At 39.5% G+C, this 21,650-nt stretch overlaps 1 protein-coding gene across 2 annotated transcripts in view; it reads right to left on the reverse strand.

The window, feature by feature from the left end:
- IQGAP2 (IQ motif containing GTPase activating protein 2) overlaps positions 1 to 21,650 on the reverse strand; it is a 285,446-nt gene that overhangs the window by 21,017 nt on the left and 242,779 nt on the right. For both annotated transcript variants that reach the window (XM_080680284.1, XM_080680285.1), the window contains exons 21-29: positions 20,630 to 20,838; positions 16,655 to 16,804; positions 12,797 to 12,960; positions 10,688 to 10,912; positions 9,354 to 9,494; positions 8,917 to 9,001; positions 8,280 to 8,512; positions 5,684 to 5,816; positions 764 to 866 (exon numbers count right to left, since the gene is read on the reverse strand). In XM_080680284.1, the coding sequence (XP_080536410.1) occupies positions 764 to 866; positions 5,684 to 5,816; positions 8,280 to 8,512; positions 8,917 to 9,001; positions 9,354 to 9,494; positions 10,688 to 10,912; positions 12,797 to 12,960; positions 16,655 to 16,804; positions 20,630 to 20,838 (1,443 nt within the window). The remainder of the gene's footprint in view (positions 1 to 763; positions 867 to 5,683; positions 5,817 to 8,279; positions 8,513 to 8,916; positions 9,002 to 9,353; positions 9,495 to 10,687; positions 10,913 to 12,796; positions 12,961 to 16,654; positions 16,805 to 20,629; positions 20,839 to 21,650) is intronic.

The following is a 21,650-nucleotide window of genomic DNA, read 5'->3' on the forward strand; positions in this document are numbered from 1 at the left end:
GCTCGATCCCCAGTGTGCGGTGTGCAGGAGGCAGCCAATCAATGATTTTCTCTCATCATTGATGTTTCTATCTTTCTCTACCGCTCTGAAATGAAATCAATAAAAATATATTTTAAGAAGTCTTTGATTTTGCCTTATCCAGGTGGCTCAGTTGGTTGGAGCATCATCCCATGTACCAAAAGGTTGCCGGTTCGTCCAGGTCAGGGCACATTCCTAGGCTGCAGGTTTGATCCCTGGTTGGGGTGTGTACAGGAGGCAACCAATTGATGTTTCTCACATGGATGTTTATCTCTCTCTTTCTCTCTCCCTTCCTCTCTTCTAAATATATTCTCAGGTGAGGCTTAAAAAAATTCGATTTTAAGTTAAAACAACATGGGACATAGATATTCAAAGTATGAAAAGTTACTAAAAGGAAGAATTGTTAACAAAATCCTTAGAGATTTTGAGAACACAGCAAGAAATTTCTAATAAACTTGACTCTTTTCTTTCTTTATGAAATAGGTTGACAGATATTATTTATGGTATATTTAGAACTTACCTTCAAGCATATCAAAGTGTTTTATACTATAGGACACCACAAGTTATAGAACCTTTAATGTAGGAAGTAGCTAGTGTACTTATTATTCTTTAAATAAGCTAAAAAGTTTTTTGACAAATTCCAAAAAACTTTTGATCTAGGATAAGAAAGACAGTGAACCAACCAACCAACCAACCAAACTGCTAAAGACAAGCCAGAGAGTAAGTAGAAGGGGTAAGCTCTTACCAAGAAAAGACTCCACAGTCGGCACTTCTCCCAGCAATTCCAACAGTTCATTCAGTAAGTCATTTTTTTCAGGTGCAATCGCATCCTGGTGTTCCAACAGGAGCTGCATAGAGAAAGCAACACACACAAGTAAATTCTTAGCTGATACCATATTTATACAGTTTCCAGTTTTCCATGATAATTTTATTCTGATATTGTTTGAATCTTAATTATAAGTCTGACATTTATTAAAATTAGAGACCACAGAGGGGTACAGTTTTTATTTTATCTTAGAGGGAAGTGTCTATTTCTTGTCAAAAAATTGTAGCTTTGTGAAAGGTGCTCATAAACCCCCTTTCAGCAAGATCTGCTGAGCAGCAGCCTTTTTCCACCCGATCCCGGTGCTCCACTCCTTTACAGAAAAAGTCACAGTTGGGGGAAGCATTCTAAAATGAGTCAAGCTGGTTAACACTGGTAGCCAACTGGAAGGGCATTTCCATATCTTTTCAGAGAAGAATTATGCAGTAATCAAACACTACAGCTACTTTTGAAAAATCACCACTATTGTCCAGCTGGTGTGGCTCAGTGGTTGAGCGAGATCCATGAACCAGGAGGTCACAGTTTGATTCCGGTCAGGACACATGCCCAGGTGGCCGGCTTAATCCCCAGTAGGGGGCATGAGGAGGCAGCTGCTTAGTGATTCCCTCTCATCATTGCTGTTTCAATCTCTCTCCCTCTTTCTGAAGTCAATAAAGACATAGAAAAAAATAACCACTATTAGCTATTTTAATCTGAATGGCACTGAAGATCTTTCATGGGTAGGGATGGCAGAAATACCCATATGGTTCTTTGGCCTGAGACCTAGACATACCAGCTGGTTCTCCCTTTCACCATCCCCTCCAAAAAGATCAAAGGTGAGGAACACTGCTGGGGTGTTTTGCCAAGTCTTAGAAGAAACATTGTTAACTTGGAGGAGGCGCAGCATTGGAGGGAAAACTGAAGAACAGCACAGCTGTTTTTGTTGGTATTTAGAATTACATTAAAACAATGTTTCCAAAGTATGGACTTGTACCCCTGGTGATAGAAAATAATTTTAGTTGTTTTGCATTACTATCTTACAAAACTGAATCATAATGATAAAATTCATCTTTTCCATTTTCAATCTGTTTTTAAAAGCTTTATTTAGACATCATTAGCATAGCATCAAATCTACTCATTTAAAATGTGTCATGTGATGACTGTTAGTATATTCAAAAAATCATGCAACCATCACCACTATCTAATTTCAGAACATTTTCATCACTCAAAAAGAAACTACCCATTAGCAGTCACTCTCCATTACCCCATCCTCGTAGTCTCTGGAAACCATTAATCTACAATCTCTCTCTCTAGATTTGGCTGTTCTGGCTGCTTCATGTGAATGAAATCATACAATTTGTGGCCTTTTGAACTGGCTTCTTTCACTGAGCATGATGACTTCAAGGTTCATCCAGGTTGTAGCGTAAATCAGTACTGCATTCCTCTTTATGGCTGAATAAACAGTATTCCATTATATAGAGATATCACACATCATTCATCTGTCGATTGTCATTTGTTTCCATGTTTTGTCTATTATGAATAATGACACTATGAACATGCATATATAAGTTTTTGTGTGAACATGTTTTCATTTTTCTTGAGTTCATACCTATGAGAATTGCTGCATCATACAGTAACTCCATGTTTAATACCTGGGAATTGCTAAACTGATTCCCAAAATGGCCGAATCATTTTACACTTCTACCAGCAGTATATGAGAGTTTCAATTAGTCCACATCCTTGTTATTACCTGATTTTATTCTAGCCATCCCAGTGGGTGTGAAGTTGATATCTCACTGTGGTTTTGATTCACATTACCTGATGACTAACGATTTTGAGCACCTTTTCATGGGCGTATTGACCATGACTACAGGCAAACCTCAGAGATTGTAGTTTAGGTCCAGACCACCCCAATAAAGAGAGTATTACAATAAAGTGAGTTGCAATCTTTTCACTGGTGGAGGGTCTTGCCTTCAATTTGTAAAAAAATGTGCAATAATGCAAGGTATGCCTATATATCTTCCTTGGAAAAGTCTCTATTCAGATCATTTGCCCATTACATTTTAAAAAAATTAGATTTTACTGATTTTTAGAGCGAGAGGAAGGGAGAGGGAGAAGGGAGAGACAGATAGAAACATCTATTGATTGGTTGCCTCCTGCAGGCCCTCTACTAGGGATTGAGCCCACAACCTGGGCATATGCCCTGACCGGGGATCGAATTGTCTCCTCCTGGTTCATAGGTCAATGTTCAACCACTGAGCCATATCGGCTGGGCTCTGATCCATTTTGAGTAGGGTTGAAGGAAGGGGTCCGACTTCATTCTTGGCATGTAGATTTCCAGTTGCCCCAGCACCATATGTTGAAGAGTATTATTTTCCCACTGAACTGTTTTAGTCCCTTGTTGAAAACAGAATGGACCGTAAATTTGAAGATTTCTAGACTCAGTTCCATCCCATTGACTGGTATGCCTATCCTTATGCCAGTTCCACACTGCCTTGCTTACTTCCTTTCCCATTCTCTTTTAATCTTTAGGATTAGTGGGGGCGACAGTGTCTGTTTAATGCCGAGCTTTCCTTAATATTTTGTGACACTTGCTAATTGGATTTTTAAGAAAGGGGAGGAGGTCTCAAGGTACATAGCTTCAAGGAAGCAACTATATCCAACTCCTCAGTTTTCATTGTATTTATTTACTTTTAAAGTTTCTATTTATTATAAGGCATGATAGTTGTCCTGCTATAGTTAGAAGTATCTTGTTTTAAAGCAAAGATATATATTTTATGATAAAAAAGGCGAGTTGATTTAAAGAAAGACATTATATAAATAATAGAGGCAATATAAAGACATAGTGAAATGTGGAAGGACCATACATAGGATATTTTTTGAGGAAAGACAAGTTAGAGACAAGAACAAAATAAGCAAGATGGAGAAATTTGTGTTCTTGTCTTCTGACGAGACAGGACAGGCGATCTGGCTACTGTCCCTGGAAGGGGAGCCAGCTTATTCATTCTATTCTGATATTTACAGAACACAAAAATTGCCTAAAAATGTCTCATTAAAGAGCTTATTTTGAGGCTGTATACATGTTCCTTAGAGAACAAGGGGCAGGCATGTGGCCACAGGCTTGGCACGTCACGCTGCTGCGTGCTTGTGTCTGCATGTGGACACCTCCCCACTTGAGACAGACAGTAAACAGGATAGTCTTTCTCTGAAAGGACATTACGCCCACGTTATTATGTCTGCTTCCAACCTAACACATGGAGGGACTCCAGTCACGAGCTGTGTTTCCCAGGATTGGATTCTGTTTTCAATTTTTGATCACAAAAGGAACAGACCATTTCCCCTTAAAAAGGAACAGCCCGAATGAATGCAATAACAGTTTTCTCTCTGCTGTCCTGGGAAAGAATCCATCCCTCATTCTAAAAGAGAACTCCCAACACTTTCTGCAGGAGGGCGATGCCCTCAGAAAAGTGCGCCACCATGTGGACATTTTCTTTGAGATGGATGATCTACCATAGAAATAGACAAATGGGATGTTGCTCAAATATGAATGAGTCTACTTGTTCATCAGAAAGTCACTTTTGCAAATGATACATTGCTAGACATGAACATGTTTCCTTTGTGATTTGGGGTGTTTGTATATAGAGAAAAGCAGCACAGCCTCTTCATTTAATCAACCAACTCACTCCTTCAGCTGGCCGTTCAGACCTGCCTTTGTTTGGGGTCACTCACAGTTTTTATGGAGAGCTTGTTGAAATGTTGAGGAGGTTTCCTGCTCTAACTCTGAAAGAGGGAAAGCAAAAGTAGATCCAATCTTTCTTCCCAAACCTGTAGTCAAGCTTTAGTTTCTTAGAAGAGCTTAATAATAAAGACTGAATTTGGAGCAGCTGATGTTGCCACTCGTTAGCATATCTTGTTTGATGGGGCAGGAGTAGGACCTCCAAGAAGTGTGTATTTGTTATGTGTTCCTCCTAGTTGTGGGTGGCAACCGAAGTTGGGTGTATCCTCAACCATGGCTTCTTGACCTTCAGTGTGTATCTCATTCACCTGGGATCTTGTTAGAATGCAGGTTCTGACTTGGAAGGTCTGGGGCACATTTGGAACACATCTCCACAACTTGGCTTGGAGTGGCAAGGTGCAAACTAATCTCGAAAAGGTTACCTTTTAAGAACCTAGAATTTCCAGGAAATAAGTTCAAACTTGTCTTTAAAAAGGCAAAAGAAAACACCAACCCTCCACCAAACCCTCTCAATGCTTAACCTCTCTTTACTGCCCTGCTCCCCACAGGCACTTAATACACAGGCGATGGTGCTGCTGTTTGCAGAACCAGATGGAGACAGTATGACACAGCACAGACTGAAACTGCCATTTCTAAGAAATGAGGGTTTCCAGAACAATAGAAGTGATTCTCTGTAGGTGGCTATTGTGGGTTGGGGGGTGTCTTCTCATCCCTAACTTTAGCAGTCTGTCTGTTTCCTCTTTATGTTTAAAATTAGAATAGAGAAAACATTCTCATTTTCACATGGGATTACTGGAAAAGCTGAGAGGATTCCTGAAAGGGAGAGAGACAGTATATGAGGGTACAGACAGTGTGGCCTTAGGGGGTGGGGAAATTACCAGGGCCTGCCCCTGCTCAGGGCTTAAACAGCACATTCAGAATCTGACTTTGCAAATAGATCATGGGAAAAGTAAATTTTTCTTGGGAGAAGGAATTTTACTAATGCCTAAGAGTCAGGGAATAAAATAAAAGGTTTCAGAGAATTAAGAACACAAACATTCGCACATGCTTGTAGAAGCCCTGTAGAAAGACTAAGCATTTTCAAGACGCAGATGTCTGAACTCAGAGCCTTTTCTAACCCCACTTACTGAATGTGTGTTGATGATTTCTTCAATTGAAATATAAATGACTGGTTTGCTGACTGTCACCACATCAGTGTATTTATCCATATTAAACTTTTCTTCTGGCTCAGGGACATCACATGCTTCTTTGAAATATTTCCTAACAAAGAAAAAAAAAGTCTTAAGATAGTCAAATCTGTGAGTTAAACAGCCACATAAATAGTGAGAAAATCTTGGATGACGAATTCTTTGTTCTCTTGGCGGGGGTGGGAGGGTAGAGTGGTGGAAGGGTAGAGTGGGGGGTGGGTAGTTGTTACAGCATCTTCCAGGCTGGCTCCTGACCGTGGAAGCCGAGTCCGAGTCCATGTTTCTGGATGTTTAACCCAGATGCTGAGATGGACCCTGTCAGTGACTCAATATAATCAAATTATGGGCAGGTCATTTAATATGTATTATTTTTTTTTCTTTTTTTTAAAAATATATTTTATTGATATTTCACAGAGAGGAAGGGAGAGGGATAGAGAGCCAGAAACATCGATGAGAGAGAAACATCGATCAGCTGCCTCCTGCACACCTCCTACTGAGGATGTGCCCGCAACCAAGGTACATGCCCTTGACCGGAATCGAACCCAGGACCTCTCAGTCCGCAGGCCGATGCTCTATCCACTGAGCCAAACCGGTTTCGGCCATTTAATATGTATTATTTTAAAAATGGCCCTAAAATTTAAACAAAAATATCAAGATTATTATTCCCTGATCTAAGAATCAAGACTCCCTACAGAAAACAACCAAAATTTTCTACTTTATTATTATTTTTTAATATACTTCTATTGATTTCAGAGAGGAAGGGCGAGGGAGAGAGCAATAGAAACATCAATGATGAGAGAGAATCATTGATTCGGCTACCTCCTTCATGCCCCACAATGGGAATCAAGCCCACAACCTGTGCATGTGCCCTGAACAGGAATCGAACCGTGACGTCCTGGTTCATAGATTGACGCTCAACCACTGAGCCATACCGGCCGGGTCAAATTTGCTACTTTAAATGGCACAAGCTCCTAGGCCTTCAATAACCTAACAACCCTTCAAAGCTTCTGTTACCGATTTGACAAAAATTTGAGTTACGTCTTCTCTACTCAGTTGATCCAAACAACAGTTGTGGCTGATGGAAATACTATTAAGGATAGACACACAACTGCGTACAGTGTCCCATTCCTCCAGAACCCAGACTCTAAAACGTCTGCTATTTTAAGCTACAGCACATTTAGACAGAGAGAGCAAAAAAGCCAGGTGTGCTGGCATCACGGTTTTGGAGTGCTCCTCTGCACAGGGAGAGTAGGTGTTCTATTCTATAAAGTTGTAAATGTTTCAGATGCCTCAAAGGATCCTTGGTGTATATCCTAAAGGTACCCCAGGCTTTTGTGCACAAGAACTGACCTCTGCCTTCCCACCCCAAGGCTGGGGAGGTAAATGGCAGGCAGCCATGCTGGGGTGGGCAGGAGATGTTCCCATCTGACAGCTGGTCTTCTGCACTTTTTGTCTATAATTTATCACGAGTTGCTTAAGTACACAAAGGATAAGTATTAGAGGCAGAGGGAAAAACAGAGGAGTTTAAGAGGTGAGGGGAGGCTTTTGAAGAGTTGGGAACATAGATGGTTAATAGGAATAATCTGAGGAAAAAAAGTAGAGGGAGGCTGCAACAGCAGGTAAGGGTTTGCAGGGAAGTGGATATTATTTTTTCAGTGAGAAGACCTAACCTTAGCAGCTTGAGAAATCAAAACTTCCTGTAGTAGTAGGATTTGGGGGATGTTTTTAATAGGAGGCCACAAATTCCAAATAGAGATCAATAATCACAAATGATCGTTGTCAGGAGATAAAGCATTAACCCAGAACACAATCAGGAAGTTATCATTTTCCAGGTGAGGAATGGAAGAGGCCACAGTTATGTCATGCTTCTCTGACTGAATGGTAGACAAGAGAAAACTGAAGGCCAAGATGAACATGCTTCCTCAGAGAGCATCACGTGAGGGACTCTTCCTGCTAAACTCACTCCTTTCATGTCCCTGTGGAATAACCAGTGATGCGCTCTGGAGCTGCTTGGAAAGTCAATAGGCTTCAGTCTTACGTGAATAATTAGGAAAGGCTCGAGACTAGAACACAACATATCCACACATGTGACCCTCACAAGCACAAAAGCTGGACCTCCCCAAACATTCAAACCAACTACTCAGTTTCCTACTTGTTGTTTGATGCAGATAAGGCAAGTTTCTCCTGATTGAACAAGTTCTTAAAAACAAAACCCTTAAGCTATTTTGATTTTTAATTCTAACTACTTACTATATGCCTATAGCGTACCACCAAGAGTAAATATTTCATTTTTTCAATACGTAAAAATCATACACAGAGGGACAATTCAATGCAACAAGGGCTCTGGAGGTGGATGGGGAGCACCAGACAGAAGGGACCCAGCCTGCTTGTCCCTCTTCCTCTTCTCCTCAGTGCTCACTTGTAGAAGTGCATGCAGCCACCTGAGGTTCCTGTCCCCCAACTCCAGCTCTGAACACAGAACATACATTATTCTTTTGCACCACTTAGCAATTTTCTCCAAAATGACCCCTCTCACCTGAACTTCTGATATGTCTCTGATAAATAATTGTTTGTAGATGCGAGATGCTCATTTTCTCCTTCAAACAGCTTGTTGGAGGCTGCATGCTGAAGGACCTTGGCCACTGTTCCCAAGTTTCTCCTCTGGTCAGAATTGATCTGACCACCGGCTGTCATGTCGATGATATCAAAGCCGTCCGGAGCTACGATAGCTGGGTTCATGTACCGATAGTACAGGAGGTTTCCAACAATCTGGAGTGATGGAGAAGACTACTTTAAGAAAGAAAACTCAAGGGTTTGGGTTTTTTCTAAAGTAAATATTGATTGACATTTCCCAAGAAAGCAAACTATTTTCTAATACAAGGAGTTAAATAAAGGTAGTGAATATAATCACACATTAATAGAGGTAACAAAATTATTTTTGGTGAAAAATATACTACTGCCCCCAAATGATCTAATATAAAGAATCTCAATAATGTGTAAGATCTCCAAGTTAACCTCAGCATAATCAATAATTATAGTAACTGTTAGAAATAGACCTGTAGCTTATTATAAATAATCATAGAAGGTAAAAAAAATCTTACAAAATGGTGGGTTGGTAATTTTGGCTCATACCCCCAAGAGAAGCTATGGTGAGATTACCCTTGAACATCTACCTTTAATAGCTCATCTTCTGTTGCATCGGGAAATTTCTCATGGATTGAATTCTTCAGTACTTTGGCTATATACCTCAATCCATAACTACATGTAAAACAGATGACAAAAGAAAGTAATGGAAAAAAACCTAAGTGAGAAAGGAATACATAGCAATTGCTCCAGTCAACGAAAGCTGAGCATTTTCCTAAAATTAAACATAACATGAGATGGTAACGGAATCACAGGCCTTCCACGGATGATAGTAACTGAATACGGGTTTGCATACTTTCCTCTTTGGAGAATAGTTATGAATTTAAAATGCAAATGTAGGCAAATGTTTAAAACGGTAAATATAATATGAGAGAAAATTCCTATCTTCACGACTGGGGTTTATTTTATGTATTAGTTCAAGAACTTTCAGCAAAGAATGTTAAGGTTGCTACATAACAGAACTTACGGCAGTAGATCAAGGGAGGAAATGATGGAATTCAGGACTTTGTCGGTGACCCTGCGCAGGCTCTCATTGGATGCATCCAGTTTACTTTTCACTTCTGGGTATGTTAGAGCCTGTTCTGCGGTCACATCGTAAGGCAGGTTGCTGAAAACACAACAAAGGCTTGCAGTTTTATGGGGCATAGGTACAAGCATTTGTATCCTTGCCAAGTTGATCCTACAATTAAGCTTTGTATAGTGAACTGGACTTTGCCCACTGACTCCAGTGACAAAAGGTTTGCTAAGTGAGGGGAAGCCTCACATGCCCCGATGGTCCTCTGCCAGTAGGGGAGCAGGGGCACTCCAGGCTCTCCCTCTGAGCTCTTCTGGCAAAGTAACTGGCAGACCCAGCTAATTTTCTTCCTCTTTTTAAAAATTCTTTTACAGAAAAGAATTGCATGTAAGCCAACAAGAAAAAAAAAACACCCCAATTTACAACCACTTTTCATATCTTAGTCCACAGTTTTCTGGGTCCTCCATCTATGCATGTGTGTATATGGGCCTCATACACTCATGGGTACAATGCAGTTTGTGTGTATACACACCCCATACAGATCCCACGTGTACCTGCGTGTGTACTTGTGTGTGCGTACAAGTATTTCCTTTTAAAGAAAATGGGTCACTGCACTTAACTGCAACTGAAAACTAAATTGTGAACATTTTCCATGCCAATAAATAGATTTCTATACCATGACTCTAAACAGTTAGTGACGGCTCCATCATGTTATGCAAACATTTATCTAACAAATTCTCCAAAGCTAAATATTTTGACTTTGCCCAACTTTTGCTATTACAAATGCTGCTATGACAACCAGAGTTCTCTGGGCATATCTTCATGATTTCACAAGGCATCCTTTTGCAGAGAATAAAAAACTGGGATTGCTTAGATCTAAAAAACAACCACCTAGGACAAACCAACCCCACCTGGCTTGTTGATGCTTACACGTTCAAGTTACTCACTTGGTAAATCTAAAAAAGTATGGGTTGTCAGGTGTGCCATTTCTAGATCTAGTTTAGAAACACACAATGAATAACCAAGGGAGAGAATTATGGAAGTTGTGGCTTTGGGGATCAACTGGTACTGAAATTTTACAACATGTACTATCAAGATGAGCAGTACTCTAAGAATGTGACCTGCACCGTAAGTTAAAGGGAGGTAACATCTTGGATTGAATGGAATTTGTACAGTACGTTTTGTTCTTTTAACAGAGCTAGACAAAGTTTAAGAATATATATCATACACAAGTGAAAATGATCATGAAACATGATTGGAAAACAACATCTTCCTGGCTTTGTTACCTGGCTTCTCCAGTCTGTGTTTCTAGTTGGTTCACCCAAGACTTGTACACCTCCACAGGGTTCGTGTTGATGACCAGAGAGCTGTCATCCAGGATCTCCTTCACCACTGGCGCCAGGAGCTGGCGCAGCGTGTTCTGCCCACGGGCACCTCTGTTGAAGCTGACGACCATCTTGATGACTGTAGGGTTCCCAGTAACGATGTCCTGTACCTGGTCCACCTTTGATCTAAAAAAAGCCCAACCCAAAACAAAATGGTTTGCCTCTGTGGATAGTTTTAAACAATGTATATTCTCTCAGGCAGGCGAGGGCTTCCTGGGGCTACATTTTTCTCCTTTGACGATCAAAGATAGTATGACTTAAAAGAAAGCTACCATTTGTAAGATGAACGTTTCTTATTTGAGAAATGTAAGGATTTAAAAATAGGTTCTCCGCCGAAATTTCAATATAGGAGGCAGGAAGGAACAGAAAATGGACCAAGACTAATAACACTGGGGGACACTGTACAAGTACTGTGTCCTCTCTAGTTACCAAATTTCAAAAATAACTTTCTTGACTGAATGAACTATCTCCACTTTTTTATGCCCCACTCAAATTCTAGGCTATGTGGCTTCTGGCTCCATCACAGGGCTGAGATAAATCTTCTTTATTTCTGATTGCCAACTCTCTGGCCTTCCCTCTCTCCTCCCTTCCATCTCTGAGCAACCTCTTCCCCTCCTCCCACTTGACCACTGTCTCCCTTTTCTACTGGCTTTTCCTTTAGGGTCTCAGAGTGCCAGGGCCTTACCTGGTCATCCCTTTTGTTTCTTTTGCTGTCTCCTCTCCCCACCTTTGACTTGTTTTTTTCCTTCACCTTCTACATGTTCTCTCCTCAGATCTCGCTCAGGCACAACTGCAATGACCATATCTCTGGAGCCTATCCTTTGATCTGATATCTATTCCCCATCTCTTTCCTGGGAGTTAGTCTTGAATTTCCAGTTTTCTGCTGGATATTTTCATCCACATGTCCTACTGAGTACGTTAAAAGCACAAACTATCTTTCTCCTTCTCATTCTCTGATCTGTGTAGCTCCAATTCATCCTCTTCATACATGGCCAGCTGGTCAGTCTTCTAAACCCAATGTGGTCATGTCCACATATCCCTTCTCCAAAACCTTATAGCTTCCCAGGGAGTAGGAAGAGGCTCAGCGGGTGGTCCTGTCCTCACTATCTTCCATGGTCTGGCTCAACCTGTCTTTCCAGCTTCATTTTTTGATAGTCACTAATTAAGTCACATCTTGGCGAGACTAATCTTTTTCTTGTACCTCGGCCCATGCTGCTTCTATCATCACTGTGCCTTATTTCCTTTTTCCATTTCTTCTTATAAAACTATACTAGCAGATATTCTTCAAGGCTTTGGGCCAACTACCTCCTCTTCCATAATATCTTTATCAACTGACCTAACTGAAACTTCTTACCATCCCTCTGATGTTACAGTGTGTGCTTCATTCATTTAGTTCTTACCTTATTCTTCGGCACACCATTATTATTTCTCATGAATGCTACTTCTCACCCTGAGGGCAGAGGGCCTAGCTAATAGGCTTCAGGTGTCAAGAAGTCAGGAAGAAAGTTAAGGTCCATCCAGTTGGCTAAGGGCATTCCTCATGTGTTGGTTTTTTTCCCCCTTTGTTGTTATTATTATTTTTTGTCATTCATTATAGCTACCTAATTTGTACAGTACGTTTTGCTCCATCATGTTACACAAACATTTTACTTTGCCCAACTTTTGCTATTGCAACTTTTTCTATATTTACTGTGTCAGAAAACAAATTAGCAAGTTAGCAAAAAATAAGCTTAAGTTCCAGTAAGAAGGGAACACTATTTAACAGAGATCCTTATCTTGTGGCTTTATTACTCACATAATTTTAATTAAGTTAAATTTTCTTACTGACTTTCAAAAAAGCTTTTGATTTTCAGTTGTTGTATAGAATCAAAAGTTAGTTTAGCATTAGAAAAGATACCACTGGTGGGGGGAAGTTGTACCTGTGTAACCTGTAATGATGTAGAAATTTCTTAAGAAACTTGATATATTTAATAGCTATAAGTAACTTACAAGAATTATTTATATACATACTTTACTTCTTCTTCCAGAGCGGTTTTAAAAAGCTTGAGGAGTAGATATTCTTCTCGCTGATTGGAAGCGTAGTTGTATAGTGTGAAAATCACAGTATCCATGAATTTAGTGGACTTATTCTGTGGCATCTGGAAAATCAGCTTAGCCAGGTATAAAGGGTTGGTCTAAAACAAAAGAGGGGGGAAGAAAAAACAGACCTAAAATCGATATGTTAATATATTATTAAATCAGAGAAGAGTACCCAGTTTCCTGTCAATGACTTAATGTGTATCAGCAAAGAGAGAGTATCTGGCACAAAATAAGGCTTTAAAAGTTATCAGCTAATCTTAATCGTAATCATAGTAATACTATAGGAAGTTATATTAGAAAGGATTTAAATTTTATATACTATGTGATATATTTAATGAAACATAGATACTTTACACTGTTACCCATTTTGAGCCACACATTAATGTTTATTTTCGAAACACAGAAGAGAGAGGGGGTGGCAAATAGAATCTGAAAAGACTGGCAAACATGGACCAAAGGCCCAGCTAAAGAGACTGTTCTAGGAGAAGTGGTGAGTGAATAAAAGGAAACACTCCCTATTCTGAGACTAAAAATAAAAAGAAAAGGGTATGTTTGACTGTGAAGACAGTGGGATGGCCATAATGTTATACAAGGAATGAGAACTTAGGCGTGAAGCAGGCAGGCTAAAGAAAGAGGTGGAGGTCAGGATAGTTGATGGGGGAAATGCCAGAAGAAACTGACAAAGAAAAAAAAAAGGCAACTTAAATATTGACAGGAATTTTAAAAACATTGAAATGGAGCCCCGAGTGCTCAGCTGGAGTCCGTGAGGTGTAGCACCAGTCATACAGTTTTTCTCCAGTAGCTACAACAACCAGATGGAGGTTATTAGCAGAGAAAAAAATAGTTCTTAGGTTACAGAGAAACCCTCCTCCTTTTCATCTTCCTTCTGACGAGAAAGGAAATTTTTCCATACACAGAAACTATTTCATCTGGTATAGAGTGAGCCCTCCATATCTGTAGGGTCTGCATCGGTGGATTCAACCAACCACAGATCAAAAATACTCAGAAAAAGGTTACTTTGTTGCTGACGTGTAACTCTGTAATGAGGTCTATGATGGCCATATACAGTCTGAACATGTACAGACTTTTGTCTTGTCATTATTCCCCATATACTATAGTATAACAACTATTTACATTGTATTAGGTATTATAAGTAATATAGAGATGACTAAGGTATATGGGAGGATAAGCCTAGGTTATATGCAAGTACTACCCCATTTTATATAAGGGATTTGAGCATTTGTGAATTTTGGTAACCTTGGGGGTCCTGGAATCAATCCCTGGTGGACACCAAGAGACAACTCTATTCAAACAGTTTGGCTTTATTGTTTTAAAGAAAATCCAAATTCTAGCTAACTTTACTACCTTGATTTACTTTCAAGCCTATAAAAATGGGCTGAAATGTTATGAATAAGCAGCTCAGGACAACTGTTTCTTTATAGCTCTGCAGAGATTCTTTTCCCACGCAAAGCATATGAGATTGAGAAAGTTACTCTAAAGCTAAAGAATCCCACTACTCATTGTTCTCAGATGCCCTAAAAACTTTAACTTTAGGCTCACACTGCAGAGACAAACCCAACCTATACTAGCTGATTGGCTACTGTGGCTAATAATTCTTGCCAAGGCATAATCCAAAGGCCAAAGGAATCCAGACCATTTGCTATTCTATAGTTGTGTGTTTTTTAATATGTTTTATTGATTTTTACAGAGAGGAAGGGAGAGGGAGAAACATTGAAGAGAGAGAAACATCGATCAGCTGCCTCCTGCACACCCCCCACTGGGGATGTGGCCGCAACCAAGGCACATGCCCTTGACTGGAATCAAACCTGGGACCCTTCAGTCCTCAGGCTGACGCTCTACCCACTGAGCCAAACCGGTTAGGGCTATTCTATAGTTTCTTCATTGATCTTGGGCTAAGGTCTCCAAAGGTGAGAAAGAAAAGGTGAAGGAAAATATATGATTAGAAGAGACAATTCACTGGGTACAACCAAATGGTCATGTCCTGGGACTATCATTTTTTTATTTTGGGAGGAATAAAATTTGGTAGAATTATTCTAAACATGCTCCTGTGTCTTTTCTCTTTTCCATTCATGAGCCTCCACTTCCGTTAACAGGGTAAACAATACAAGCCTTAAGCTAATGACTAAATTTTCACTTTCCCTGTGACACAAATTCTATCAAAGCAGCTTCATACACTTAGAAGTTTGTGGATGTCAAAAATGACAAATGTCTAAGATTAAATTTCCAACTGGTGGATAACTACTAACCTGATTTAGGCAGCCAAAAACCCTTCCCTGTCGAGTGTGAGCCCCCTTTCTTTCTGGAAAGGCTGCTGGTATTAAGCCCTGGATGCCATGGACAATTCTGTTTTAACATTGTTTTTTTCCTTCTATACTGCCACATTGTGGCCCTCTGTGGCACTACATCTCTTTTTCCAAGCTATTATTCCAAATAGAGAATCATCAACTCTATCAAAATTAACATCTCTTCTCTCAGTGGGTCTAGTCACCCCTCATTTATGGTTTGGCTAACATGTTCTGTGTACACCTAGTGTCAGTGGCATCCTCACACACAGATTCAGGCATCACACCGACAGCAGCTGCCCATACAGAGGAACACCTGACTCTCCAGAAAGAGATGCTGATGCAAGTCTTGTGAGAAAGTTTTCCTGCTGAAAGGGAGGCTTTGTTTACATCTATCACTATTGCTTACTCAGTTTCTTTAGGACCTTGTGGTCGGGCAGATAAGCTGAATCAATGGTCAAATAAAACAGCAACTGGTCCACCAGAGTCCAACCATAACCAGTTCAGCTTATCAGCTCTCACCCGCACTCTGGAAGCAACGGAGAATTACTGTTCACTCAGATCAGAGGAATGCCATGAAATCAATGAAATAAAAAGATACACTATTTCCCTAATCCAAACTCTCTGTCTCTTTGCTCAGAAGAAAGGCAGACTGATTCTGGTAAACACCCGTTTTTCAGATAGTTACTTTAATTTTTTCATGGTTAACAGCATCTGCTTATATTATTATCAGATTTATTCTGTTTCTGCAGATAACTGTAGTATAAGATAGTCATGAAGATAATGGGCTCTGAAATCAAACTACTTGGGTCCCAAAGCCCTTGTTTTACCATTTATTGGCTCTCTCAATTTTCTTGTATGTAATTTGGGAATAATAACAGCAATTACTTCCTAATTATTTCCAGGATTGCAGTAAGAATTGAATGAGATAATGTATGTAAAGAACCTAGAATAGTACTTTGTACTTACATTTTCAAAGCATGTAAAATTAAATTCTATTCCAGTTTTCGCATGGGGAAAGATCCACTGTAAACCACAAACATGGAACATAGTATTTACCCAAAACTTATCCTATATAATAAAAAACTAATATACTAAGTGTCTGGTCGTCTGGTTGGCCATTAAAACAATCAAAGTGTAATACCTTAATGATATGCAAAGGCTGCTCAACCGCTCGCTATGACGTGCACTGACCACCAGGGGGCAGATGCTCCGACCAGTAGGTTAGCTTACTGCTGGGGTCCAGCAGATCAGGACTGAGCGAGATGGGCCAGACACTCCGTGGAGCCCTCCTACGGTCCCTCCCCAGTCCTGATCGTGCACTGGTGAGGTCCCTCCGCCTGACTTGCGCCCTCTTGCAATCCAGGACTACTCGGGGGATGTCTGAGAGCCAGTTTTGGCCCGATCCCTCAGGTCAGGCCGAGGGACCCCACTGGTGCACAAATTCGTGCACCGGGCCTCTAGTAGTGAAATACAGTGTTCTCACCTGTAAAAGATAAAACAGTTGCTGGTATGTTTCTAGTGTTTTTCTCCGCTCCTTACTCAAACTTTTGATTCCTTGGTTGTCAGTGTTATTCAGTATTTGCATTTCTCCACCTTTTTTCTTATTCAGCTTCGTTCTGTGTGAAATCACGTCCTGGAAAAAATTTTTATAAAAATGTTTTTATATACTTTGGTACTCTTTACCTCTTCCCATCACATATACCAGACACACCCATAGTTGAAAACATTAATTTTCCACGTTTCCCTCATGAAGAAACAAAGGAATAGAGAAAGTTAAACAAATTAAGGAAATCCAGCTTGCAGGTGCACTTGGTTTTTGTAATGTTTAGTATCCAAAGTTTAACTTATTTGCTCTTAAGCTGTGAGGTAGGCACCAAGACAATTAAATAAGGAAAAAGTTGTCTTTTCAACAAATGATGGTGGGACAACTGGATGGGCATGTTCAAAAGAAAGAAGTCAGACCCCTACTTCATACCATAAGCAAAAACTAACTCAAAAGAGATCAAGTAACTAAATGTAAGAGCTAAAACTATAAAACTCTTGAAAGAAAACCTAGGTATAAGTCTTTGTTACCCTGCATTAGGCCATGGTTTCTTAGATATGACACCCAAAGCACTAGTGACAAAATAAATAAATTGGACTTCATAAAAACTAAAACCTTTGTGCTTCAAAGGACACTATCAATAAAGTAAAAAGACAACCTACAGAATGGGAGAAAATATTTGCAAGTCATATATCAAATAAGGGACTTGATCCACAATATATAAAGAACTCTTACATCTCAAAAAAATCAAAAGACCAAAACCCCAATCAAAAGTGGACAAAGGATGTGAACAGACATTTTCACAAAGCAGATCTACACATGAAGAGATGCTCAATATTAATGGTTATCAGGGAAATTAATGCAAATCAATACTATAATGTGATACCACTTCATACTAATTAGAATGGCTATAATGAAAAAGACAATAACAAATGTTAGTATATGGATAAATTGAAAACTTCATACTGTGCTGGTAAAATGGTATAGCCACTTAGAAAAACATTTTGGCCATTCCTCAAAAGTTAAACACAGAGTTATTATCTGACCCACTAATTCCACTCTAGGTATATACCAGTGATTTTCAACTGGTGTGCAGCAAGAATTTCTAAAACATGCAGTGCCTGACTATTTAGCCAGAGGCACTGACCTTTTTCCCTTAGACTGTCAAATAAAAAAATGACAATAGCCAACACAACTATAGCTATTCCAGTGTGAACGAATCAAAATTATACTTATATTTTGGTCAGATGGGCAAAAGATATTTTTGGTGTGCTACAGACTTTTAGTAATTATGTGTGCCATGAGATGAAAAAGGTTGAAAATCACTGTATATATCCAAGAGAACTGAAAACATATGTCCACACAAAAACGTGTACATGAATGCCCATGGCAGAATTATTCATAATAGTCAAAAAGAAGAAACAACTCAAATGTCCATCAATTGATGGATGGATAAATAAAACGTGGTATATAATGATGAAATGTTATTCATAAAGAAAGAGGAATGAAATATTGACTCATGCTGCACAACATAGGTGAACTTCAAAAACACTATGCTAAGTGAAAGAGCTGGTCACAATGGACCACCTATTGTGTGATTCCATTAACATGAAATACCTAGAACAGGCACATTTATAGAGACAAAAAGCAGATTAATGGTTGTGTGGTTGGGGTAGGGAAGAATAGGTAGTGATAGTGAATGAATATGGGTATTCTTTCTTTTGTTTTTTGAATTGAAATATTAATTCACATGCTTTATAAAATCATCCTTTTCAAGTGTACAATTCAGTGGTGTTTAGTTCATTCACAAGGTTGTGCAACCATCAACACTAATTCCAGAACATTTTTCTTTGGGGTTTTTTATGAGGTGATAAAAATGTTCTAGCATTAAGTAGTTGCACAATTTTGTGATAATACTAAATATCACTGACTTTTTCAGATTTCTAGGAGGAATGCAAATTTTAAAAGAATTGTAAGACACATGTTTACTAGGAGAGCTAGAGTTGCTCTATAAGAACTAATCTACTTCCCTTTACAATCTTTTCTTCTCACTAAACACATGCTCAGTGTTAAAAAAAAAGATAAAGAAGATAAGTTTAGTTCTATCATCCAAAGAAAAATCACTTAACTTCTATTCTTCTAGCTTTTCTGAAATATAAAATATAGTACAATAAATGAAATTATCCTGTTTTGGGTACTATTCCCCCCCCCCCCCCCCATTATATTGCGAACTGTTTCCCCTGCCCTTAAATGTTCTTCAAAAAAATTATTTTTAGGGACTGCATAACATACATGTTAAACGAATTCTATTTGTGTTAGGTTGTTTCCTCGCTGCTTCACCACTGTAATCAGGCTTTAACTGCACCATTCTGAATGTCATCAGACTAAACATGCTATCACAGTGATAAGGCTAACGATTACATATTTAATAATCATTGATTTAACTTCTAAGTGTTTGATAAATACTGTGTTTGAAAACACAAGCTGAAAAATTAACTTTATCAATTAGAAATACTTAAAAAAACTTAAAACATTCAGGAAGATCTGATAATCTGCTATGATTGTATTTCCACAACTACATATTATCTCTACCGTTTTCCATCTTGTAAGTAAATTTTCTTTGGGAAGGCACTTCCTGTTTACAACTTTATGGCTAAAAAAGGCATTCTCTAACAGACCTTCTGGATTATATTACACTTTAAAAGTTCTCATTTATGTCAGACAATATAAACATTTTATAAGAAAAAATTTTGTTGTTTTTCTGGATAAAGTAATAAAGACAGAGTTAAATGAAGAACATTAAAATTGTAGTTTTATTCCTTAATATTCAGGAAAAAATGAACCTTTCCTGTATTACAACTTGCTCTAGTTTCCTTATTTCCTCTTCAACTAGTTATTTCACTGTTATCTCCGTGAGCCTGTAGCTCCCATGGCTGCTTGCCTCCCACTTTTCCAGAAGCACATATTTGGCCCCTGCAGCGGCTCCCCACCTGCCCCAGGGCAACCTGCTCAGAGCTTCAGGAAGGTCCTGTGGGAGCTCTGACACGGTCATATTTCACACAGATCCGAAAGCACAGCATTATTTAGTCAGAGTCTAGACTGGGCAGTTCCAGTCTGTAGGGACCATTCTGGAAATGTGTAAAAAATGTTTTAATATCTTATCGACTGGAAAGCACTATAGGCTTCTAGCAGGTGTGGGTGAGGGATGACAGGTGCTCTGCTCTCCTGCATAGATAACTGTCCCACCTCCGGCATGGCTGGAGTTTGAATGTGCTGCTGGCCAGTCATTCATAAGCAAAAATTCTCTGGGTAATTATTTGAGCCTAGAATCTAACTGTTTGACATATAAGCACAATACACATCCTCCACAATTTTAATACACAATTTTCTAGGACCATAATTCTACGTAAGCATTCTGTCTATTCTGAACTTTACAGAGTTGATGTCCATTTTGGAAAACGAAAGCCCCACCACCTCGTGGCCAGTCTCATCTGCAGCTCCCTCTGTGGTTATTCTGGGACGAGGTCCCAGCCTCCAGCAACTTCATCACATCTTCTAATGGCATCGGGCCTGTGTGTTTTCATTTTGAAATATGTGTTTTAATTGCACATTATTTTCTTTTTATTTATCTCTTTTACTTATATAAAGGCCTTAGTCTTGTTATGAAGGTACATATGTAAGTAGGTTTTATTTCATAGAAACTTCATTTCAGACTGGTAAAGGAGCCTGACGAAATGTTATAAAGCGGGGAGACTTTCGCAGTCTGAGAACCACTACTTTGTAATGCAAATGTAACTGAACTTTGAACTACTCATTCTGGATTCCAAATGAGCTTAGGTGGACCAGAGTGCTGTGGACCAGTACACAGGCATCTTCCCTCTCCCGGGAGCCAACAGTCCCACAACCCCTACCGACCTCCAGGGTGATCCTGTTCTTCACCAGGAGCCCAATCTTGATGTCCATCAGGTTCAGGTCTTTCTCCAGCTGTTGATTGCCCCTGATCTTGGTCACCACTTCGCCCCTTAATCGTGCGACCTCCAGCTCCTCCTGGAAATCCAAGTCACTTTGGTCCAATAGGTGCACAAATTTGCGGATTACCGATAACGGTGGGTTTTCAGAGCCAACTGCAGGGAAAGGAACAGGCATGTTTTATTTAGGCTTGCTTGGAATTATTACCAATAGGAAAGAAACCAGGTCTTTAAATAAAGGATTATCAGAAAAATATAGCAATGGAATTACTTGGGCTCTGGAATGAATTGTTCTGTCCCATGTAAAATCTGGACAAGAAAACTCATCATGTAAATAAAAGCAAAGCACTGACAATGTCTGGCCTCATTATTTTCCAGTTATCTAACACTCACTTATCAGCCGTCTCTCACACTGTTTCCAGGATTCATGCCCTGAGGAGATAGTGCCTTCCTGCTGAGGAGCCTGGGAAAGAATGTCAGTGTTTAAGTTACCTCGGTTCTGAGAGCCTGTGGCTAAGCCAGATAAGAGAGTTGTGTTTTTGCTGCAGGAAGCAGAACATGGTTTCTCTCAGCCCCAAAGACCTCTGGGAAGGAGCAAGAACTAGATGATAGGTGAATTGGAAAAGGCTGATGAAGGGAGAACTAACTATAAGGCCAAACAGAAACCACTGGAATGAGAAGTGGGATACATGTTCTACTTGGCAGAAATAACACGATTTTAATAATTGAAATTTGGTCCTTGTTCTTTCTGCATGGACCAAGGGAAGATGCTCAGCGCCTAGGAGACCAGCCTCTCTTGCTGACAGAGGCATCTCTGTATATCTAATCTAATCTATTTCCCTTCATGCCTTGAATGTTAATTATGCTGGCACAGACTTTTTTTAAAAGTGTATTTTTAAAGATGTTTAGTGAGATCTGGGTAAACTGTGAGAATAAACTCTGGACCTTCAATGATGATTAGCCACAAC

The sequence above is a fragment of the Plecotus auritus genome, assembly GCF_963455305.1.
Source record: "Plecotus auritus genome assembly, chromosome: 7".
Lineage (NCBI taxonomy): Eukaryota > Metazoa > Chordata > Mammalia > Chiroptera > Vespertilionidae > Plecotus > Plecotus auritus.